At 39.7% G+C, this 25,105-nt stretch overlaps 2 protein-coding genes across 3 annotated transcripts in view; both read right to left on the bottom strand.

The window, feature by feature from the left end:
* Window positions 1-1,282: 1,282 nt before the first annotated feature.
* On the bottom strand, window positions 1,283-10,892 carry tgm2b (transglutaminase 2b). The gene is made up of 13 exons (XM_034083863.1): window positions 10,787-10,892; window positions 7,630-7,809; window positions 6,456-6,674; window positions 5,849-5,967; window positions 5,273-5,401; window positions 4,979-5,156; window positions 4,686-4,818; window positions 4,083-4,186; window positions 3,755-3,997; window positions 3,203-3,478; window positions 2,959-3,119; window positions 2,501-2,637; window positions 1,283-1,802 (listed from the first exon to the last, which is right to left on the bottom strand). Exons 1-13 carry the CDS (start codon window positions 10,794-10,796, stop codon window positions 1,649-1,651), a joined length of 2,043 nt encoding a protein of 680 aa, XP_033939754.1. The 5' UTR covers window positions 10,797-10,892; the 3' UTR covers window positions 1,283-1,648.
* Window positions 10,893-13,016: 2,124 nt separating this feature from the next.
* quo (quattro) overlaps window positions 13,017-25,105 on the bottom strand; it is a 28,931-nt gene continuing 16,842 nt past the window's right edge. For both annotated transcript variants that reach the window (XM_034083214.1, XM_034083215.1), the window contains exons 7-24: window positions 24,847-24,933; window positions 24,621-24,737; window positions 23,435-23,533; window positions 23,184-23,332; window positions 21,817-21,955; window positions 21,483-21,605; window positions 21,087-21,284; window positions 19,993-20,972; window positions 19,551-19,800; window positions 19,015-19,104; window positions 18,144-18,368; window positions 16,987-17,157; window positions 15,994-16,171; window positions 15,430-15,546; window positions 14,546-14,791; window positions 14,064-14,341; window positions 13,653-13,711; window positions 13,017-13,515 (exon numbers count right to left, since the gene is read on the bottom strand). In XM_034083214.1, coding sequence (XP_033939105.1) covers window positions 13,673-13,711; window positions 14,064-14,341; window positions 14,546-14,791; window positions 15,430-15,546; window positions 15,994-16,171; window positions 16,987-17,157; window positions 18,144-18,368; window positions 19,015-19,104; window positions 19,551-19,800; window positions 19,993-20,972; window positions 21,087-21,284; window positions 21,483-21,605; window positions 21,817-21,955; window positions 23,184-23,332; window positions 23,435-23,533; window positions 24,621-24,737; window positions 24,847-24,933 — 3,486 coding nt within the window. In that variant the 3' untranslated portion in view covers window positions 13,017-13,515; window positions 13,653-13,672. The remainder of the gene's footprint in view (window positions 13,516-13,652; window positions 13,712-14,063; window positions 14,342-14,545; window positions 14,792-15,429; window positions 15,547-15,993; window positions 16,172-16,986; window positions 17,158-18,143; window positions 18,369-19,014; window positions 19,105-19,550; window positions 19,801-19,992; window positions 20,973-21,086; window positions 21,285-21,482; window positions 21,606-21,816; window positions 21,956-23,183; window positions 23,333-23,434; window positions 23,534-24,620; window positions 24,738-24,846; window positions 24,934-25,105) is intronic.

Below are 25,105 nucleotides of genomic sequence, written 5' to 3'. Positions count from 1 at the left end.
CACCTATAATTCAGGATGTAAAAAAGTATTGTGGCTCAACTTGCCCCGGGTTAGGGGTAAGTTGATCCAGGTCAGGGGGTAAGTTCAAACCTGGGCATACCTGTTCAAACCTGGGCATACCTACAACAAATCTTAAAGTTAACTATAAACAATAAATAACAAACCAAATACAAGTTTAGTTTTTCAAATATTTTTAATATAAATTTCGATTGAATTGATTGATTTTTTTTTAACATGTTAAAAGGAAAAGTAATCGTAAAAATGGTGATACCATTTCATACATCTTACCAATCAAACACAGGGTAAATTCAACTTTAAATGTAGCCTACAATGAGCTCTTATTATCAACTTGGCCTACTTTCATTCATTTCTCCATTGAAAAACTGGCTCAACTTACCCCAAGGCCCATGGTTCACTTTACCCCATAGCCACCATTTTAGAAAAAATAGCCTAGCATTAAAATTCAGAGTCATCTTTAGCTTAATGATTCACATGGTTTAATACGCTGCCAACACATCAACATATACAATATATGTGTTTATACCTGGATTCTTTTTTTTTTAACTTGACAGCCGATATAGCTGATATCTAGAAAATGTACTTACCAGACCACAATGAGTATCTCTCTTTCACAGGCAATGAGAAATGGGTGGAGCTTGCATACTTTCTGGTCACTTGATTACAACTATAAGGCGTTGCCTGGTTACAGTGGGTGGTTCAACTTACCCACTGGCTCAACTTACCCCCTTCTCCCTATGTGTCCTGAATTTTAACTGGAAGAACAAAGATCAAAGAGGTAATTACTTGTATTCACTGGAGAAGGTTAAAACGATGGTTATTTGGCGTTTTATATTGTACTTTTTACTTCACTACACATCCTGTTAAAATTGTATTTTTCTTTTGGCACCCAGCAGCATGCCACACAAAAAGAAGCTCTCTGGCCTTTTTTTTAACCATTGCAATTACTGTTTGTGACCAGGAGAGAGCAGCACTTTCTCTAACATTAGGAACATGAATAACACATGCATACTTGCATGCCCACACACATGCCCATATGAATGGTAGAAGTAAATGTCTTGTAAAAGTTGGTGTGTTGTTATAGTCTAAAGGAAGAGCAGTGGAAATTGTTATATTACTGCAGCTTACCATGCAGAAGACAGATCACCTAAAGCATCCACGGGTCTATATTTTATAGACCACCATTTATTTGTAATTACTATAGGATGTCAGTACTCTACCCATATGGTGAAAGGTGAAGCTGAAAAAACGATAAACACATTGCTTTGATGCAAGGGTGCAACAACTCTTTTAATTGTAGCAATGAAAAGGTATAAAAATAAAACATAGTACTAAAGTGACTAGCTATTAATTCAGATCACAGTATATATTCTGTCAACATTTTAGCATGCACAGATTTAATAAGCCTTAATGAGCATAAAGCATTGTCACTAAAATATCTGGCTCAGAAAAATATACATTAAGCATTTTGGACTAAACAGTGAGATTAGAAAGAAATTTGAGTAGAAAAGCTTTTTGTTTTCAAACTGTGCAAAAAAGGGTTAATTTGCATATCTTTAGATGGCTAAAGGCTTGCAGTAACTGTTGACAAAAGAGTGCCGGCCCGGCCATCTCATGGACTGTAAAGGCTTTATTTTTTCCCGATAATGATATTCTTGTAGCCCTTGACATGACACAGTTTGTTGCTGTCGAAGTCGACCACCAGCTTTCTCAGCCCAGAGTGAGTGGGAGTGAAGTATATTTTCACCTTGGCATCCTCCCCAGGTCCCACTGAAGAGCCAAGCCTGTAGGGTAAATATTTAGACAGTAAGATTGTGACACGTACAGAGAGAGACATTTTTCTTAGTCTTGATTGAATAAATGTTTAGACGATCAATTACCACTGACTAACGACTCATGACAGTTTACACTATGTATGGAGATGATGGGAAGGGAGCGGTAGTTTATGAACTTAGCATACAGTAAATGACTAAAGATCATTAAAAAAACTTGAACAATAAGGCCTCCTCACTAGTATATTATAGCATTCTTAAACTGGTCACGGCCCCACTAAGCCTCTGCTTCTTTAGCAGTGGGCTCCTGTCCTGACTAAACAGAGGCACATCCAGCCACACATCTGGAGGCTGCACCAAGAGCAGGGGAACGAGTCATAAAACAAAATAACACATAACTCAGAGTTTGGAAGTCGAATGGGAAAAAAAAAAATGTCCACGACAGACAAATATGATTTGAAAAGGTCAAAAGTTGCCCATGTGTTGTCATAGCAAAAGAGGCAGAATGAGTCTGGTTGCTCTGCGTCCTGTCACTGAATTTAGATTTCTATCAGATTTCATTCTTGGAGAACCTTTTTTTATTATAATTGATTGTGTGCATGTTTGTGTCTGCAGAGTGGTCAGTTACTGCTCATTTATGACAGGTCAGTGGTTAGTTTTAATGAGTAAAGAAAATGATTTCAATCTGTGTAAGAAGGAACTCATACAACCTCTCAGAGAGGACTTGTCCCGAAGTCAGGTTGGACCCTTCGATGCTGAAGCAGCAGTTCTCCAGCGCCTCTGGAAGAGGGTTTTTGAGGGTGATCTCTGCAGCCAGCTTCCTTCCTTCCTTCGGTTCACCCAGGATCTGCAGAGCACAAGAACTTAGTGAGTGAAAGGCTCACTATATGTTGAAAACTATTTTACTTTACTTTACCTACTTGGGTAAAGCGTGGTTTATACATACTTGGGAACATGTGTTGTTGATACAATACTCTAATCCTATATCTACGTCCTAGTTATTAACTGGCCTGCTTTTGTTTCACTTTTCTAATACATTTTCAGGGCTTGTTTTGACTTTGGACATTACTGTGTATATATATATATATATATATATATACACTTTTTTGGCATTGTTATTTAAAAGTTGTCCATAATGTATAGCTCCAGTTGCAGGTCATATACTCACTCTGACTTTGATTTCAGGATTCTCCAGCACAATGTTCCTCACAGCCAGCATTGCCTGACTGTTGGAGAAGTCTATCAACAGAACTGCCAGGCGGATCAAGTTGTCCTCAGTGAGTTGCTCACCGTACTTAGAGTAGTTCAGTCTTAGTGGGACGCGCCTCTCTAGAAGAAAACACACAATCTATTGAATACTCACAGTGCAAAGTCAAGTGTATAGAGCATTCACATGAAAAACACTACCTCACCTGCTCCTGGGGAGAGCTCAACATTGAGCAGATCTTTAAAACCACAATTATTTCCCATATGTCCGCTGTAGGACACAGCACAGGATCCAAACACCAGTCGGCACTTCTTGTCGCTTTGCGTGTTGTTTGTGACCACGGCGAACACGTCAAAGTCGCAGCCCTTTCTCATGTCTGACGTGACTTTGATGGCGATGTGTAGGCCTTCATTTTGCTGCTGTTGGAGCAGCTTGTTCTGGTGGTTAGCCTTCTTGAAAGCCTCCCGCTCTTCATCAGAACCTGGAAATATGGACGTCATATTTATTTAATGTCAAATTGACCCTTTTTATAAATAGGACCTTAAATCTGACCTTCTTGAACACTTTATGTACATTAAGAATAACACAAATACTGATAGGGAATGTAAGAATGTAAACAGCAAGTGAACTCTTTGTGACCTGCTGATATGCGAAAAAGGCCTGTACAGTATAAAGTCATGTTTACGGTGTCTTGTGATAATATAGAAATGATAAGGACCACCCCTATTGAATTTTAGTTTAGTCTATCTCTTTATACCTTCAGGGTACTTGTAGAGATGAGTGACGTCCTCTCTGGCGTCACTGCCCACTCTCTTTGTGCTGATTTTCTGGCCCACAAATGTAGTGTATGTGGTGACTTTTGATGTGCTGCCGTCTTTTTTCTTCATGATGTCGACGACATCAGCATTGACCTCAGCAAAGACAAATGGGGCGTCGTACTTGAAAGTGAGCTCACCCTCCTTAATGGCTCTGACAGGGGTTGGGCCGCAGCAGAACACTCCTAAGTTAAAAAGATCAACTTTGGTGAGGATTTGTCTTGATCAAAAGTAGGCTCATGTATTCATTGATTGAAGTGTGTTCAGTACCTTCACTTTTCTCCTGAGGTGTAGGGTCACTGGCCTGCCAGCCGTGAAAATCAGATTTCAATTCAGGCCGGCTCATCCAGTTCTCAACCCAGCAATGATAATTCCTACAGATACAAACACACCATCAGCCTCCTACACTTTCTGTTGTCAGTATTTACTGCAAACTGGACGGTCAAGTCGTAGTTAATAATCAAATCAGGGTGATGTGCCTAACTACAGAAATGTAAGTTAATATTAGAGCTGCAACAATTATTGACAAATAAATAAGTGGATCAACCAAACAAATTATTTGGCAACTATTTGAATCGTTTAATCGGAAGTGTAGAATATGCTATTTTAAGATATTTTGCTTTATCTGCTATATCCTATTTAAGGTTATCTTTCGGTTAACATTGACAAAACAAGACATTCAAAGACTTCAACATGGTCTTTGAGAAACTGGGATGGATGTTTTACACCATTTCCTGACAATCTACACATAAAATGATAATGCAAATAATCTTTAGTTACAAGTTACAACCCTACATATTAGATCATAATTTAAAGTATGTAAATACTACGCAACTCTGCCTCCTCCTGTACATACATTAGATATGTTCTTACCATATCATTTCTCTAGACTTAAGGAGGTCACCGTTTTCATTGATGTAGCGTTCGATCACCAGGTCGCCGTTGTTGTCGTGGGCTGACACGTAGTTGGTGACGACTCGGCAGGGGATGCCAAGCGCTCTGGAAACTAACAGGGTATAAAAGCAACTTACATGAGTATTGGAATGCTAAAAGGAAGAGACAAATGTATATATTTACTGTGTTTACACATTTCTTGTGTCTATTTGAGACAAATCGAATGTGTTTTTCAGTGATAGGCCACAAAGCTCCACTGCGTCCTATCTTACTTGAGCAGGCCACAGCTGCAAACACCCAGCACTGTCCGTAGCGAACCGGCTGACAGGCCTGTTTATCCCAGTTGCGCAGAATCTCCACACTGCCCTTCCAGAACAGGGGGCTGACACCTCCTTCATAGCCATCTGTCCATTTTCCCAGCAACACCCCTTTGTCGTCATTACAATTCACCTAACAGGCAAAGGAATAATACACTTACATTCTGAAATCCAAGCGTTTTAAATGTTTCGTTTAAAATGACATCATCTGTGCAGATGAACAAAGGATAAGTGAAAGGAAATGAGTACCATGGCACTGAGCACCCTGGAAACATAGATGGGATTTCTCCTCCCTGAGCAGTCTTTGCCAGGATTTCGCAGACATTTAGGATTCATATCCAAAATCTGCAGACAGGTATCCAGGATTCCACTTTCAAACTGTATAGAAAAAACTGCTGATTAGTTTCTTATTACTGACACAAGGTTAGAGATGGTGAAATCACCAAGGAGAGATTAGAGAAGTCCGTTTCGAAACAACTAAAACCGGTGCAAACGCATAGCGTGGAACTCTGGCATGCTGTAAAGCCCAATAGCTGCACAAGTAATGCTTATGCCAGGCTTATCACACTTTGTGTCAGATATCAAAGAAAAGGCAGGAAAAGATAACACTCCCCTCATGCTATCAGACTCAGACTGTACACTGTCAGATATAAATGCCTCAGCCAATTCAAGCGCCAAATATTTTTTATAAATGCACATATCTTCCTGTTAGCAAAATAAGGAGGATTCAAACTCCTTTGCCACTCAGACACAATGTTGGCTCTCAGACTGGACAAAGTGTGTAAGATGAAGTGAGGCTGACAGCAACAGTGTTGGTGTTGGTACCTGGCCAAAGTTCCAGGGTGTAGATATGGGAAGTTTGTAGCTGCCTCGAAAGATGATTCCATCCTGAGATAAGACGTATTCTTCCAAACTCTGCTCATTTTCCATGTACACTGCATCTCCTGTTGCCAAGAAACATTAAGAATAATATCATGAATGTCCTAATACATGTCTGAAGTGGAACATCAGTTGACTTCAATTTCTTCGGAAGCAACATATTTAACAGCACCCTGCAATCTGGTGGAGTTCATTCACAGCTTTATAAGTAGGATTTACAGATGCTTTGTGCATTACCAGGCCAGCTGTTTCCATTATGCTAAGTTTAACTGGCTGCTTGCCCATATTTACCAGAACAGTGTAGATCGGCAAAAAAACATCAATAATTATATTTCCCAAAATGTTTAACTATTTCTTTAAAGTCAAACAACAATTATTCAACAAAACTATTCAGCTAATCATTCTCCTATACCCTCTGTGCTGCAGTGCTCTTAAATAACTTCTGTCTTAAGCCCACTTTGGTATACCACATGAACTTCAAAGCACTTTGTAGCTTAAGATCGCAACACAAGATCCACCACATGACAGCTTGACGTATGATCTGTTTACCCACCTGGGCACCAGGGGTTAAAGAGCAGGATGAACTCAATCCGCTCCGATGGCCCCAGGGTCAGGGTGTAGCGGCCGATAGGTGCGTCAGGGGCGGCGCAGAGGGACAAGGCCACCATGTCTCCGGGGGGGCTGGTGACAGCAGCACTCCAGTGGGAAGTGTCAATGCTGGCAGACAGACCAAAGGAGGCCCTGGTGCCATACTGCTCATTGGGCTGAGGACCTGCATGTGACAAATAACCTAGTTAGAGATACCATCTGGGAAATATTTTGAGTCTGGGCAATGGAAACTTTCAGGGTGCATTTGCCTGTTTTCCCAACCCTGACTATATTTAGTTCAAACATCTCTGGAATCTGTTCTCATGCATGGACAGCTTAACTGCGTAATGTTATCTCATTATAACTCTCTCAAGCCCCCCCCCCTAAGTGACCTCAGTTCAGCTTTGGATTGTGATAAATAATGTAATCTTAAAATCCTCTGTGTTCATTTCAGTCCAAAAATGTCTTCACATCTTCCACCGGGTTCATCCAACTAAAACAAGAGCAGGCCACTTCCTTCTAATTGGGTGGGATTGCTCTACTCTGATCCATTAAAACATACTTGACTTGTATTGCTTGATAATGTTATCTATGATTATACACATGCTTTCCTGTCTGCAAGCAACATTTCCTGTTTTGGATATGATGGCGAGTAGCAGCTGACTCATCATACTCTGCATGAGAGTTTATCCAAATATGAACTGAGGAGAGTAGTCAGATGTCTCTGTGTTTACTTAGTGTTCAAACAGCAGAAAATGATGAGTAAACTGTAACTGTGGCTCCTAACAATAACAGCTTTGACCTCTAACACCCACAGAACATTAAGGGACAAAACAACAGAACATATTAAAGCTACTGTAAGTGTGCTCTTTGTAAAAGCCAGTAGTGGTGTCACTGAAAAATGAATGGGAAATTGCTTGATGTTCCTCCACAGCTGCTTCCCCCGATCATATCTACAATCACAATAGGTTGCTTAAGAAAAAACACACCGTGAGTTCCAATGTGCACTAAGGTCCTGCATTAGAGGGAAGTGATCACAGGGATACTTACAGAAACGTTTATAACATTTTAAAACCTTTACTTAAACTTGTATGTGTACAGAAAGATGTAAAAGTAAAGAGGTAAAGTAGTAGTAGCACCTGTCTCTGCGACAAACTCAAGGGAGCTGACTCCCGGTTGGAAGGTTCCGGAGCGAAGGTAGAGGCTGATTGTGAACACCTGGCCTCTCCTCAGGATCAGACGGTCCACACCGTTGAGATCGGTGCGATGGTCGGTGTTGTTGAACTCGCACTCCAGGTTCCAGCGTTCAATGTCCAGAGCTGAAAAGACGTGAGGGCATTTAAAAAGCACTGAAGAAATTAGCAGAAAGCATAACCCTAAAAAAGTGGTGTTGATCATTATATATCTCAACCATTATCAACCTTATAAACATTTATGTGTTGCTTCAATACGGTGTGAATTATTTTAAGTATTCTCTTAAGCTGTTGTCGTTTTCTTCAACAAATAATGCATAACGTGTTACATAGCAAGTAGCTCTCTTTATATTCATTAAAATGAGTAGAACATATAGTTCTATATTCATCTATTTTGAGCACTCTCTAAGCACGGTTCTTGGATCGTAATTGAATTTCATAGGAGGATATAGTATATGTTTATTGAATCATTTAAATGCCACAACAACTCCTGATTACGTTTTATAATGTAAAACTGTGAATAACTTGTTTTTTTCCGATGGCAGACTTGTGGTAAATTAACCAGAGATCTGTAGTGTACGGAGAGTCTGAATCTTGTTGTTGCAATTAACATGTTTTTATGTATTCTTTACTTTCCTGGCTACAAGTTGACTTATATAACAAAACAAAAAAGGTCAAATGTTTATTATTTATCCTCAAAGCCAAATTGTGTGGACTTTGGGATAAAAACACTTTAATGGTAAGATCGTTTCATTTCAAAAGAGACTTATCAATAAGTAAACACAGCCCGCTTGTGAAGTGTGCAAATACATAACCACTCCTTCTCCCCAGGCACCCTGTGACTAAAGAGAATCACACCCTTTGATTTCCTGTTTTTAGACAAATTAAAGGTCTCCCTATATACGTTATTCACTACCTACTGCTCCATGACATGTCAGAAGGTTACCTTCTGACCATATGCTAACATATGCTGTGTTACCTGGAGACCCTCATGTGGATATAGGAGTGTCAGGTCTAGACTTGGGTAAACAAACACAAAGCTGCATAGTTTTCCTGCTGTTTTACACCAAGTCCATTATTCCTCAATGTTTCCTCAACCTTCCTGTAGCTCTGATGTTTTACTGATCTTGAACTTAGTTCAGTTTCTAATTGAAGACACGTTTGTGTCACTAATTGGGGTAAATGCCTTATAGATGACAACGCTACCTATTCTGGGACAGCTGTATATTGTAGTCAGGGGATAAGGAGGGCTTTGCCGTTCCGCCTGTGAATACTCTCCAGCCATTCGATATGGGCAAATATCATGTAAAAAATCAGCATGGAAGCATGAAGCATTATGCTATTTAATCGTGTTTGAGAAAAAACATCTGGAGAAAGAAATATCTCACTTGGGTCCAGGAAATTCAGATTTCCTTTTACTGTTTTATTTTGAAGACAGAAGAGTATTACTGTTAAGTACATCGCACCTCATGCCAAGAGTTCAATACAACTAAAATTATAAAGATTAATATCATATAAATGTCCATGAACCTGAAACGTTCACAGCAGACAAATGGTGCACTGGGAAACTGACGTAATGCTTTCTGTAAAGTTTTGTGGGGTGTTTTTTTTGGCCACAAGAGAACATCTCTTTTGATTTAAAACCACAGTGCAACAGCATGTGGTGAAGCAGATGGTATTCATGTGGGTATTCAAAGCCAAACTGCACAGTGAATGTATTGCAAACATGCAGTTTGATATATTGGGTTAAATAACTGCAGCACAAGGCTTTAATATGAAACGGATGGGCAGAGATTCCACAGCAATGACCCTGTCCTCCTCACTGACCTCTACATGTTGTGCACGCCCACAATTCAGTCCAACTGTACCACCCATAACCAGCAGAACCACACACAGAGGCACTGTCTCAACAGGCAGCACAAGCCTAATAAGGAAATGACAACAAATCTAGCTAGTGTCAACTGTGTAGCCACTGGTACAGTAAACAGTGTTTTAACCCTGGAAAAATAAATACATTCCCGTCAGAAGTGAATGGAGTTTTCAGTCTTGTAGTTAACACCCATGCTGACTTCAGCGCTCCATCACAGACACTTTCAACTAAATGCTTTGTAAGCTTCCAACAGATGGAAAACAGGTGCCATTTCTTCATCAATGTGCTGTTTATTCTAACAGCAAATTCTGTAGTCAGTGGTGTTATATTTGCTCATTTCTATTTGTGTGTAGTTGCTGCAAAAAATACATATTAGTAACATCCTGTGAAGATTGAATAAAGAAAATAGAAAAAGCATTTATTTATGACTTCAGACTTACTGTTCTGTTCACAAGCCACCTAAAAGTGACAATCGTATGCCTATTCTACCTTTTCTTCGATACAATGTGAAACTACTCCTCAGACATGTTTGGCATATTACACATGTTTCCTGCACACAGGTCAATGCTGTATTTCAACCTTTAAAGGTGTTTGAGGAGTTTTAAATGTCTTTACAAGGGCCTACAAGTTAACTATTTTGTGTGTGAGTGTGTGTGTAGGTCTCTGTGTCTCTGTATGTTTGTCTGTGTGCCTTCCTATAAAGCAGTTGACTCCAGCTGCTTTCAGCTGCTATTAAAAGGGTCCCAGGACAACAATCATCAGCTCAAACATGCGGTTCAATTTTTTTTTAGATGCATCGGCTTCAGATGTCAGGCGGTTGTGTGCTTGACAGAATGATGCAGGATGTGACAACTTAACATTTGTCAGGTTATTTCGGACACATCATGACTACAGTATATTCTGACAACATTGTTTGACCTTCCTTCTCATTTACTATTCTGTCAGTGACTAGAATAAATGAGCACTGCATTAAATAAACTGAAAGTGAGTTGCCTTAACACAAACACCTGTATCGAAAACGGTGGAGATAAAACTGCAAAGCAAAATCCTTGACTTGTAGAATAAATACATATCATTACGCATAGCCGAGTTTCTGTTCAATAACTTACCTAGTTGTGAACTAGGCTACTACACGACTTTTTTATGCAATTACATCGCAAATGGTTGTTGCTGTTGTTTAAATAGCACCGGAAGTGTATGACAACAAATACAAGTAATGAGAGTACAACTTACCTTCAGACATGACTACAGGTGTGTTCTTCTTTGACCAAACTGTGTTTCCAGCGAATCTGCAGCGCGGCTCAAAGGGGAATATGTGTGTGAACCCTCACCGTTATCTCGCTCTTATTTGTAGTCGTCCTCCTCCTGGTGGTGGGCGTGACGCGACCCTTTCGCGCGAGCGCCCACATGTTGAGTTGTAGCCTCTTGCAAACATATTCCGGTGATTCATTACTGAAGGATGGTCTGAACGCTAATGTATGTGTGCTGGGTTAGCCAATAATAAGTAAAGGTCCACTTTGACGTAACAGAAGAATAGTGGAAATGTACAGAGTGCAGTAACATTTACTGCTATTAAAAATAAGAAGGCACTTAAAACCAGGTGTATTTGATAAGTATTTTTACTTTAAAATGTTACCTTTTGTTTGTTTCACTATTTTATATATATTTATTTCTTTCTTCTTTTTCACTCCGGTATTACACTTGGTGACATGTTGCCTTATGAGCCTAGTTTATTTCGAGTAAAACCCATACACATTACCTACAGTAAGAGTCAGTCATATGGTTTGCAGCTCTAAAGGCAGACTATTATAAACCACATAAGAGTAGGGGAGAGTGGGATAAGTTGAACCATTTTTTAGTTATGCTGTCCTCTAAGCAAGGAGAAATTACACATAGTAAAAATGAAAACACACACCTATAATTCAGGATGTCTCCTATCAATGGCAATGATAATAATTAATATTTGATCAAGGGCAGTGAAAATATTACTTCTAAAAAAAAAAAAGTGTTGTGGCTCAACCTTTATATACAGTCTAGCTATGGGCTCAACTTGCCCCAGTGTTCAAACCTGGGCATACCTACAACAAATCTTAAAGGTAACTATAAACAATAAATAACAAACCAAATACAAGCTTAGTTTTTCAAATATTTTTGATATAAATTTCGATTGAATTGATTTTTTTTTAACATGTTAAAAGGAAAAAGTGACATGATACATGATACAATTTCATACATCTTACCAATCAAACACAGGGTAAATTCAACTTTAAATGTAGCCTACAATGAGCTCTTATTATCAACTTGGCCTACTTTCATTCATTTCTCCATTGAAAAACTGGCTCAACTTACCCCAAGGCCCATGGTTCACTTTACCCCATGCCCACCATTTTAGAAAAAATAGCCTAGCATTAAAATTCAGGGTCATCTTTAGCTTAATGAGTCACATGGTTTAATACACTCCCCAACACATCAACATATACAATATATGTGTTTAAACCTGGATACTTTTTTTTGACATGACAGCCGATATAGCTGACATCTAGAAAATGTATTTTGACAAGCAAAACACGTTTTTTCGTAAAAATGTTTACTTACCAGACCACAATGAGTATCTCTCTTTCACAGGCAATGAGAAATGGGTGGAGCTTGCATAATTTCTGGTCACTTGATTATAACTATAAGGCGTTGCCTGGTTACAGGGGGTGGTTCAACTTACCCACTGGCTCAACTTACCCCCTTCTCCCCTATTGGCTCCAGAGCTGTGCATTGCATGCACAGACTGGAAATGACTAAGTACGTGACTGTGACATCTCAGTTCCCGATCTAATAGTAATCCAAGAAAATAAATAGGAAATATTTTGAAACCTTTACTTCTAAAGAAGTCGGAAAAGCAGAAGGTTTAGGGGAAGTATATGCGAGTGGGTTCCTGCTGAGCGCAATGAATCATAACATTTCCTGTTAGATAGAACTGTTAGTAGGCTAGTTACAGTAATCTAACTATCTGTCATACAGTTTAATGCGACATGTCGGCTACAATGTTTCATTTTCTTCTTCACTTTTAAAAAGTAAAGTATTGTGAACAAATCAATCGATTCTCTTCAAATTATGTTAACTCTTTAATGTGGGTTTAGATATTCTGGTGTTGCATATTTGCTTTTCATTAATCAAGGAAATGCATTTGGATAACTTACTCGACTATATTAATTCCCCATCTTAAATTTGTGCCATAAATTCACTAACTATTTGACTAATTAAAATATTAGACTTTGTTAGATGTTAGCCACACATTTTTTTGTTTAAAGATCTTGCATCTTGGTTTGGATACAAAAGAAGTTATTGTGCAAATAAATACACAAAGGACACCTATCATCACTGTAAATCCGCTACATTTCAAATACAAAAGCAAGTTGCTAACCTTCACTTCAGTAAAATACTAGCTTGTACGAATGATCAAAAGAAAGGAAAGAGTGAATGTGTTTTATTTCTGAGAAAAAAAGTAGGACACATGTTTTAACAAGTTTGATACATCTGTACAAAAGGAAATGGGACAAAAAGGCATAATGGTGTTTGCTGCCTTTGTGATACAATTCTTCACGGACCTCCACATTTGACAAAACTCCTCTAGAATCCGTAAGTTGCTTGTTAATAACATTCTGCTCATTTAATTTCACCACGATTATTAGCATTGTGTTACAAATAGCAGGTAAGCACTGAAAGACTGCAGACACTCTATGATCCTTTGCAAGAGATATGAGACTGGTTTACAGGGACAGCCATGTCAGTTAAGAATTTTGAAATGTTTGAGTACAGTACATTTACAGACTTTTTTAAAAACAATTATTAGGACAACTATTTACAGAGTGGTTATGGATTACAGTTGGTGTATAAAAGGATGTCTGTTTGAATGGTTTCATCTTCAACGCTGTCGTCAACAGATGGCATTTCTTGGATGAAATCCAAATCTGTAGAAGAAAGAAAAGTTTAAATCAATTTTCTTTCCACAGCAGAACAGTTTATAATACACATAATTACCAACTGTTCAAAAGGAGTTATAGTAAATAAAAGTTTAAGAACAATGGGTAAAGTATAAATTACTCACACCTTGTACTGCATCACAGGTCAAACTTCAGTGGATTTTCCAACACTGGTGTTCTGAACCTGAGGGATTGCATACAACATATAATGAAATATGAATCACAACAGAAGATGAATAATTGACATTGGGAAATGCAATCTGCATGCAGAAAAATCACTTTTCTGTATAAAGACTAGAGCTGCACAAATTGAGGAAAACATGCCATATGCAATAACATTGTTGAATACCACAATAATAAAAAAATAAATAAAAAAGGGATTATTTCCAACATTCTTTTATTGAACAGACAGTATTTATGGTGCAGGCAGTCCGGATAAACAGGGCAGAGATCGTTTATTGATGAATTCATCACTCGGTATTTTAAGTTTCCATATTGTGAACAGTTAATCACTGGTAAGGAGCTTTGTACTGCACCTTGCCGCAGGGCAGGTCCTTGGTCTGGTTTTGTAGTTTAATCTTGGGCTTTGGTGCAACTGGTGGTTGGGTTTTTACTGGGGATCCTGCCAGAGCATTTGGTTTTTGGAAGACTGCAGAGGCTTCAGTCATATGAGCAACCAATGCCTCTTTATCAGTGTTCATGGAGGAACAAAGGGAAGAGGATTCCTCCACCTCTCCTCCAACGGCCGATTGGTAGCTGTGACCGGAGCAGCTGAAGCCACTCACACTCTCTCCAGACGACTCGGAGCTGTCCACTGGAACAAAGAGGAGGCTGGATTATACACATGTTCAATGGATAAATGGTCAATTCCATCAACATCCCTTTAGAAATGTCCTTGGTTGCCCTGGCCTTGACCCAAACCTGTGACTTTGTCTGAGAGAAATACAACTGTTAAAGTATCTCCAGGTTCATAACATGTTGGTTATGTATGAGTTAAGAACATATTAACTAAACTCACGCAATAAGCTGTGACTCCCACTCTCATGGTCCAGGTCGTCCTCCTCTATAACTCCAGAAGGCAATGCGTATCCTCCAAGGCCCCCTGTAACCCCCCTCCTCTCTGGCCCACACAGGTATCCCCCGGGAGACAGGGAACCTCTTCCAGATGAAGAGGAAGAGGACGAGCTGCTTCCTGAACCACCAGATTTGGGTCGAACCCCAAGAAACCCATCCAATGGCCCAAGTGAGGACAGAACCCTGTTTCCTGCAGTGAGAGAAAGTGGGTGATACGATCAAAAAAGCCTAAAGTTATATAAAGCCTATTGTCACCTTCATCAATGACCATTTGGTAAAATAGCTAATAGTTGAATTGGTGGGTTTACAGGTCAGAATCCATGCATCAGGCACAACGTCAATATTGCATCATCACTAAAGAAGAGCTGAAGCCTCCACCTCTCCAGACTGGCCATCAGGCCACATGGAAATGTCCGCCACTCGGTGGATTCAGTGAGTACACATGTAGTTGTTTTTTAGTTATGTTAGCAGGATTGCAAGGAAATGGTAGTTATTAATAGTATGAATTCCACTCAAGGTCATGGAAAGTTTTGGATATTTGAAAAGGTGTCTATATAGCCTATATTGTACTACGGTAAGACGTGGGATGTTTACTTGTTGCTCATTCCCAAATGCTTGTATGTCTTTCTGCCCAGATAAACAGAGTGGCAAAGTGTATCACTACACTGGTAGTTGTTAGGCAGCATCAACAAATAAGGTTAGCCTACACAATTAGCATTTTGTTGGTTTTCATTGGCGAACAGGCTGGCCTGAGTCAATCTGCTGGCCTGGCCACTGCTGCTGAATAAAATGAAAGCCATGAATCAGTGAGTAAACCTATTTGCTTACCTCTTCCCATCTGTACATAGTTTACAGCTCTGTCATTGATTGCTGCATCACTGGGCTGGATGTCCATGAACGGCTTGTTTCCAATACCCATGAACACTCTCTCCTGCATACGGACCTCTAAAAACACATGTGAAATAATCAGTTCAAAATGTTTTCAAATTCAGGAATGGAAATTAAAGCAAACGCAAGCAGAGGTGGAAGAAGTTCTTAGATCTATTACTTTGGTATAGAAAGCAATACCACATTGTAGAAATTGTGGAAATGCTCACTTGTTTTGAAATATCAAGAAAGATAGGTACACAGGAAGGGCAAATGTCATTATAATGAAAAGGCTCGATCAATAGAATAGAATAGACTATATCTTTATTGTCATCATACAAAGTACAACTACATTTATTTGGCAACTCTCACTGCAGTAGAGAGAGCCATCAACAACTCTCTATTACATTAACCTCACACATGTTATAATATTTGTAATGTACAGTATATTGGCATGAAGCCATTTCATGGGCATGTCATGCCACACCAGTGCGTGTTTATGTATTTGTGTCCATTTGTCGGTACCTCTGTTGTGTACTGCTTGCTCCCACAGGATACGCTCCAGGTCCTTGGTCCAGGCATCCTTCGCCTCCCGACTGGCTGATTGAAGTGTGTATGTGTCCTGGGTCTTCCTCTTCCTGAACCAGATCTCAAAGCACAGGCCGCTGTCACCACTGTTTTGGGTCATGCCTACATCTGATGTCTAAATGGAAGCAAAGACGAACTAGTCATGTAACATGTTAGTTTGAAATATGAAAAGCATGAAAAGTACAGACAATTCTCTACAACTTGTTTTATTTGACTTGTGGTGTGTTATGCAGTGTTTCAGAGGATTTACTAAACTTCTGGTGAGGACAAAATCTAATAAATGTTATGTTAGTGGTGGACAAAGTGTGAATCTCATAGGAAGACAGCCCCTAAAGTAAAGTGTAGTGTATGGGGCCAAAGCTACCGTGTCGTTAACCTGGAGGTCGAGGTTGGCTCCTGAATATTTGCTTATAGTTGCAGTTGAAAGCTTCTCCAAGGTGTTAATAGGGTTTATGCTGATTTAGGTGTTCGTCTAATGTTTGCTCTCTTGTGAAAGTACTTACATATTAGGTGAAATATATACAATTTAAATCCATGAATTTTCAATTATATTTATGTACTGCAATGTTTTCTTTTCTCTAATTAACATTCTAGTACAGTATCCAAATGTTCTTTGAGATATTATTTCTAACGCGATGCTCTAAATGGGACAACGTTCAATGCCAATTTTCATGTCCAGGCCTCTCCTTGAACTTAGGTCATTTGTAATTGTTCTCAAAGAATGACGTCTGCAAATAATAAGTAGGTGTATTGCAAGAGAGTTGTAATTGTCATTCAGCATGCACACGCATTTAGGGAGTTATCCTGTTACAACAAAAGAGGAAGTAGTAGTAGATTCTGAACGGTTATTTCTTAATTACTACAACTTCTGGTTCATGTAACACATTTAGACCTTACATCAAGTTGTGTGTGTTTCATCAAAAAGTGTACCTTGAATGACTGTTTGTAGATATATGTATCATTTCCTACATCCGTCTTCCTGGTTTTGCTAAAAAGAATGAGTTCTTGAAAGAGAAAAATGTGGCGTAAACATTTTTTCTTCCTGAATGTGACCAAGAACTCATCCTGCCGTATCAGTTGCCCCTGCTCCTTCAGATTAACCTGCAGTACACACAAAAAGAGATTATGGGGGGTTATGTATGGTATGCAGCAAAAGGAAATAGAAAATACCAACTTCAACTGTGCAAATTATTTATCAATATGATGTACAATCAGCCTTTTCTCCCAAAAAATGAGTATTTTGTTTTTAAATTCAGCTGATGAGGACATAAACATTTCATATAAATGCCTTAGGCAATTTCAGTTAAAATCACTACAAAATATTGTCTGACAATGTACAGAGACGATAACCTTTATAAGCTAACCAACACAATTCCTATGAATCTGCTCTTTTGGTAATGGAGCACATCCCAAGCACACAGCATCCTTCACATTCCATGGACAAATTATGAAACTATAATTCTTTCTCTATAATTAACCCATTTTATTTCTTCCACCCACATCAATCCCTGTAGACCTAAGGTATTGCACAAATCCACAATGATGAATGTTTTGGAAAACTGTACTCCTTCCCCTCACTTACAAATAACTGTAATGGATGAATGCTGTCATCTTGCCTTGTCTGTACCTGTCTGCCAACTATGCTTTCCCCATCAAAGTAGAGATTTCAATGAACACTGCTCACTGCTGGAGGGTCATAAGTCATTCTTATCACAGTATACTATATCAATAGAGCATAACTGTATAGGTATGTAATGTGTACAGGACATGAAGACCTCCCCTTCTTATGGTCTTTCTTAATATTTCGGTTTACAATACAACACAACATTTTAAAGGAACAAGCTGCCTATCTTCATTAAAAACTCACCTATTCACCATGGCCTTTGAACCCTAACCCATCACAGTCCCCCTGCTTCCACTCCCATTGCTATTTATTTAATTTGTACTTTATTATTTGCCCCTTTTGTTTGTTTGTTTGTTTGTTTGTTCACCATGTAAAGCAGCCTTGGGTCCCTTGAAAGGCGCTATACAAATGTAATCTATTATTATTATTATTGTTACTATTATTATTATTATTATTATCTTACGTCGCAGTGGTGGATGGCGTCCATTGCCAGCAGGTTGTTGCCATGGCGAAGTTGGAAGTGGACGACCTCCAGGGCGGCTTTGACCTCAGCCATCTCTCTGGTTTGTCCCGGACCGCACTCCCTCATCATGTCCTGCAGCAACAGGCTGTACTTACTGATCCGCTGTACGGGCTTCAGCAGGTACGACCACAGGTCCATCTTATCCCCCAGCTTCAGCTGCCTTTGCTGCCGTACGAGGAGAGGAGACAACGCTTCATTATTGTCCAGCAGTGCTAGAAATGTACTTCTAGTAAGGTATTAGAATAATGGTGAAGTCTATTTGGAGAACACTTTAATGATAAGTGGAGAGACAGATATCCATCATGACTTAGTGTAAAGAGACGCGCCCCCATGCTTAGAAGGTCACTTGTTTTTATTAGCAATGCTATCAGCTTGGCTCAGAAGTGGTATAAGTACTAATATTTTTTTCACAAGTAAAATTAGCAATACCACGGTGTAGAAGTTCTCAGTGTCAAGTAAAAGTCCTTAAGTATACATCTATCTTAAGAATCAAAAAGTAAATCATTATACCAACTGGGCAATTTCAGAATACTTTATAAAGTACTTTTAGTTAAAAGACTGTGTACTGGGGTGTATTCTAATCCATGACAAAACATTGTAATTAGTTGATTTATATTTGTTTGCATTATAAATCTCAACATTAAAAGTAACTCAAAGAACTGCTTGGTCTTAGTACAAGCTCACATAGCAGCTAGTCGATTCTTAACACATCATTATCTCCAGTATTTTTAAAGAAAAGTGAGGATGTGGTTTTGAGAAGAGAAATGGGAATAGTAATGAAGAGCAAAGAGAGGATGGCAGTGTTTCTCACCTTGAAGAAGCCCTGTCCATGATTAATGAGAAGACAATCAGACTGTGGTTTGTTCTTGCTGTAAAGGGCATACAAAGCAAAGCTGTCCCTCTAAAAAAACAGATGAAAAAGAAAGAACGTTAGTCATCTTCATCCTCTGCAACAAAAGAACACGCACACGTCAAACTGAAGTGCAGACTAAACGGTGTATCAGAGCAGTTCACATGTGTGTGTACTTCTCAATTCCAATAAATGTGTTAAATACAGTTGTTAAATTGGAAATAGAGGCATTGCATTGGTGATACACTGCCAGATGTGTCAGGACACATCCAGATGTGGCAGGACACATCTGGCAGGGCTCTTGTTGGCAAACGATTATGCTTAATTATTATGGTTTTCGCTCAAAACAGGAAACCATGGACGACTACTCGACATTAACGTCTCCCATCTGCCTTGACATAGTTTCGTGATGAAAACAACAATAACCCAGGTCCTACCGAACTTGCAGGCTATAATTGATTTGTAATACTTCTTTGCACTGTTAATATTACACATACATGTCGTAAGAAGCAGCGTCCCACTCTGAATGGTTCATCCACGCAGCTCTCCAACTCTTTCAGGAAGTGATGCCGGTGGAAGTCATGGAGTTTTTCTAAGTTGCCGAAGATGCTCCCCCTCTGGCCTCGGAGGTCCTGAGGGACGTCGGGCCTCTCCAGCTCGGGGAAGTAGTGATCTCGAACATAACACAGGGCCTTGACGTACTCCCTCTCTGTGGACAGCAGCTCTTCCATGATCCTCCGCAGTTTCCTGTTCCGCATACAGGAAATGGAAAGTGTGAATGTGAAGCTCATAATGTAACCCCAGTTTGATGTATTTGTGCGGGTATGACAGTGTTGCAACTACAGAACAACTGGGCCATTCATGAATATAACCTATGTAATGTAATGTACAGCATCTCACTGAGATTTAAATTACAGCTGAGGAAGGGGGTTTACTTACAAAACATTGCTGCCATTGTTTTCTGTTGGTGTGAGTAATGTCTCTGGGGTCTTTAAATCTTTAGGGCTCTGTGTAGAGGCCGAACATCCTCCACCCTCCTCTTCATTACTGTCTGTTTTTGACTCGCAGCTCAGGTTTCCTGACCGTAAACTCTCGTTATGGGAAACGGGCAGATTTTGGGCGGTCTGCAGATTTGGTTCCAGTGGCTGACAGTGTTTGTGTCTCACATTTAAAGGTGAAAGGCCAAAGATGCTTGTCAAATGAGAGCTCGCACATGAGCCCTCGCTCAGGGACCGACCCAAAGGTTGGTGCAATGGGAGATCATCGCCCTCATTAATTGAGACTGTTCTCCTCAGATCTTCCTCACTGTGATGTGCTCTGGACATTTGTTTGGTTTCTGAAGGAAATTGGCCGTTTTGTGGAAAAACTGGAGAATTGTTCTTGTTTTTAACTTCTTCTCCGTGTAATTGATGTGCTTTGGATTCTCCTCCCTCACCATCTTTCAAGTCCTGTTTTAAATCGTGGTTGAGGCATGCAGCAGTGGTGCTATCTCCTTCACTTTTTGAGATATTAACGACCTCTTTCTGAGAGGTTGGCTGCTGTCTCTGGGAGCATTCGTCCTCCCCCAACTCGCTCCTTTTCTCCTCCTTCTCTACTCCTCCATATACCTCTTGAGGGTTTGCAGCTGTGGTCTGCTGGATCTGGTTCTTATCTACGCCATTCTCCTTCTTTTGCCTCTCCTCAAGACGCTGCCTAAGTTCTTGGCACTGAACCAAGGCGGCATTCCACACTTTCATCAGCCCCGAGGCCCCTGATCCCACAGCACAGGCCTTAGCTTTCACAGCCTGGAAATGCAGGGTGGAGAATTCACCAACTAATCTCTCTACATACATTTGGAGTGTTCTCAGGGTCTGAGCTGAGTAACACCCTGGCTCTACCTGCTCCAGAAAATGACTGCATTCCTTGGCCAAAGCAGACGCCTAGAATGAAACAAAGAAAAAGGTAATTGTAAAGTTAGTTGGCAAACGGCACGTGAAGAAAAAGGACAATTTAATTTGAAATGTCAGATGGATGAAAGATGACAAAACACATACCTGGTCACAGAAGCGGTGCACATGCACCAGTGTGTTCAGTTCTTTGTGCCTCTGTTCTGCCCGCACCATAAAATCATCCACATTGGATTTGAAAGTGCTGAGCAAAGTCCGAAAAACATCTGATGCAGGACTGGACTCACTCGCCCCAATGAGTCCCTCTGCCACCGTCACCAGGGTCAAGGCGTACTGTTGTTTCTCCTGTAACACATAATAAGATGTCAAGTGGAAGATTGATTTCCCCTTTCCCACATCTATGGGAGTCCCTTAATGTTAACAGTGAAGTAATTACAATTTTTGGAAAGAAAAAAAGAAAGAAAAACCTTTGGTATGTAAAAACTAACATAGACAGCCAAATAAAGGCAATTTTTTTAAAATGTTGTTATATTGCTGTAATACCTTAGACTCTGCGTGAAACACATCAAAGTGCTGCAAGGCCTCTTCAGTGCACATCAGGGACTCATTTGTTGTGTAAGAGTTCTTCAGCCTCTGCTCGCCTTCTGCATTGAACCATATCCCAGCCTGCATGACGTAATGTAGGATTACACAATGTTACAGTTAACTTGGCACTGTGAGTGGCCTTACACTTGTTATGACGGAGAAACAGTTAAATCAATGAGAGCAAAAGGAGACAACCTTGAATATCTCTTCATAGAAACACTTCATTAGTAAAGGTTTCCTCACATATTGTAGATTTTAATTGTTGTGAACCTGGTGAAAGAACTTGTATTACCGTGCTAATGTTGGCCTCCATCTCTCTGAGCCTGAAGAGGAGCTCCAGCTGCTGCAGTGACTCGTTCGATCTCATCACCAGGGTGTGGAGCTTCTCCTCCACCTGGTTATACAGACTAGTCACAGACTCCAGAGCATCTCTGCAAGGACAGTGAATAAACAATAAAAAAACGATGAGACAAATCACACGCAACTGGGTTATTTAGTATCATTTGTTATTTCAAGTGTATTAATGGGCTAAAGCAACAATTGATGAGTTACAGTAAGGCTCTTACTGTAAGGCTCTTACTGTAACTCAGTGGTTCTCAAACTGTTTCTGTCAGGCCCCCTCTTTGGAGAAAAAAAAAAAAAGGTCGGGCCCCCCCAACATAAATAGTCACGCTCAGTGGCGGCGCCAGAGATTTATCATAGAGGGTGCTCAAATATCAAATATTTAGGGTTTCCCATTAATGCACCGGGAGCTACAGTGGAATGTTCCACTGCAACACTCCCCACGCAAACACACAATGTACCCGCGACTGTTACAATGAAGGCTCGATAATCAGCTCACGGCATATAGGTGTAAGCAGCTGTTTTTATAGGTGGTGTGTGGACCTCACATAGGGGGGTCCGTGGGCAAGCTCCCCCGGGAAGATTTATTTTTAAATATTGAAGTTAAAAGCATCAATCTGTTGAACTTTGAGAGCAAAATGAAGAGATCTATGGATACATCTCTCAACACCCATTTGAAACAGAACTGTAAACAGATTTACTTTTTCTTTATGGATATTTTACAAATCACCCTTTTAAACTTTATTCTTTTTTTACTGTCATATAGTATTTCATACCTGTTTTTCATTTATTCTCTTATTTTTATATAACTAAAAAAACTGTGCCTCGGAAATAATTGTTTACATTAATCGTGACCAAAACGTTTGAGACCCACTGAGATAACTTAGACTAAAGTTAACTATCTAAACACTGAGAGGGGGACGCGCCCCCCACTTTGAGAACCACTGCTGTAACTCATCAATTGTTGAGCAACAACTGAAATCATAACAACTATCCTTTTCTGAAGTGCTCTTATAGCACTACATTTGGTTCAGTGGATTATTATTATTATTATGATCACCTGTATGTTGTTGTTCCTAATATTAGTATGTGTACCTTTCTTTACATTGTTGTCTCTAATTTATCTCACTTTCTGTAAGATTGCAGGGGGTTAGGGATTCATTTCAAATGTTCAAAGTGGAATTTATAATGTGATTTAATCCTTTTGAAAATTAACAATAAGCATATTATTAAAAAAAAAACAGCAAGGCCATTTATCTCTGTGTTCTACCTGGCACAAACATCTGAAAATAAATAAATGTAAATATGATCTGATACCTGTAGTCCTCAGACTGGGGAAACCTGAACTCCTCCCTCCTCATTCTGGCTAGAACGGCCCCCCCTTCTCTTTGCAGGGTCAACATTCGAGTGTCTTCCAGTACCTCTTTCATTGAGGCCCTCTGTTCCTGAATGCATTGCTGCACTTCCTGTAGCCGCCACACCAAAAGCAAAGTCAACACCTATGAGCTATTTGGAAATGTGCGGTGCACTAATAACCTTACTTCACACTGTGACCTTGTATATCCTACCTGCGCTGTGTCTAAGTTCTTACTGCCATCCACTTTCTTTATGGCCTTCTGCAACAAGCTGTCGGCTCCTCGCAGGTCAGTCATGAAAGAAACCAGTCTCTGAAATGAATTAAATGTAAAACTTAGTAGAAGTGGAAAAGATTGTACATTGTTAGAGCTCTGAGGTGATGAGTTATCTGCCCTGTTCTGCTGACAGCATCACAGGCAGTGCCATCCAGAGGCCAAGAGCTGACGCAGTGAGGTGCACGTATAATCTAAAAACAGGAGACTGCCTTCTGTGTGCTAGCAGGGAAAGACGCCAGACAAACAGAGACACAGGAGAATAGTGTCTCAGACCTGACTGCTACTGTTAATTAGACATCCTTAACAACACTCTGAGTAGCTACTACTGAAGCCATTCCTCAGGACTTTCCATCTGGAACATTAGTGCTCTTGATTCACAACCTATTGGACTGTGACCCCGAAGCTTCACCTACCAGTTACATATTTGTGAATGGTACTCTGTTAGATTAAATTACATGTTTTCCTTCCTTCTTATAATGTGTTTAGGGACCTGAAAATGTAAAGTGATCCAGAAATTCACAAACAAAATGCAAAAGATGAAAGAAAGGAAACAAATATACAATATACAGTGTTGTAGATTAAAAACGTTAGCTGCTTCCATCTGACCTGCAGTTTACAAATGATATTCATTTTACTCAAATAGCACATTTCATGCAAAGATGCTTTCCAAAGTGCTTAACAAGCCAGGATCAGATGAAAATGAAAAGTAACGATATAAACTAAACAATGCCCAAATGTACAAAAACCTAGAAGTAGTTTGGTTTTGAATACTTTAATCATGCAACCTGAATAACATCAACATTTTACTTGCAAACAATTTGCCCTTTCACATTCAATTAAACTGAAATAGTGTATATTTGAAGAGCCAGTGAGGGTTGTACTGATCAGTTTCGACAAAAAATATATATATTTTGGAAGTCAGTAGTTTACAGCCTTCTTCCACTGAAATACCAAAGTTAAATGTTGCATTAAAGAATGATAGAGGTGATGTTTAGTGAGGGCGTGCACATTACGAGTCATTCCTCAGTGGGATAACTGCGGTCGAACAACATCCTCCTCTGAAATAACGGGAAACTCCACAGTTTATCAACGTGATTGTGGTTTGTGAGTGAATATGCAGTACCTGATGAAACTGCAGCCAGTCGGTGTGACTGTACGTAAAGGTCCCTCCCAGGTCAGAGGTCAGCTGGGAAGTTTCAACTATCTTGTTGAGGGCTTTCATTGAAGTCACAATTTCCATCTTATAGAAAGAAAAACAAAAAGGCGAGGTTAGGAATGTAGGTAAGAGTCATAGCTAGTGTCAAATCAAGAGAACAATGGAGAACAAGGAAGAAGTTTGAATTCCTGACCTGTAACCCTGGCTGTTTTTCAGGTCGCGGACAAGTGTCTTTATCCACCAGTAGCACGATACTGTGGACAGCATGGAGAGCTTGCTCCTGCAGCAGATCAGTAAGTCAGGTCAGGTACAGACAAAGAACCATAGACTATCATGTGTTATAATTCAACATAATGTAAACTGGTTACTCTGATAATTTAGATATAAGATGATTTATTTGTCATAACAAAATACAATGTGTACTCTTATTGACCTTCCCTCTGAATTGAAAA

Source organism: Pseudochaenichthys georgianus, chromosome 5 (assembly GCF_902827115.2).
Source record: "Pseudochaenichthys georgianus chromosome 5, fPseGeo1.2, whole genome shotgun sequence".
Classification (NCBI taxonomy): domain Eukaryota; kingdom Metazoa; phylum Chordata; class Actinopteri; order Perciformes; family Channichthyidae; genus Pseudochaenichthys; species Pseudochaenichthys georgianus.
This window is presented reverse-complemented; position numbering and strand designations above follow the sequence as displayed.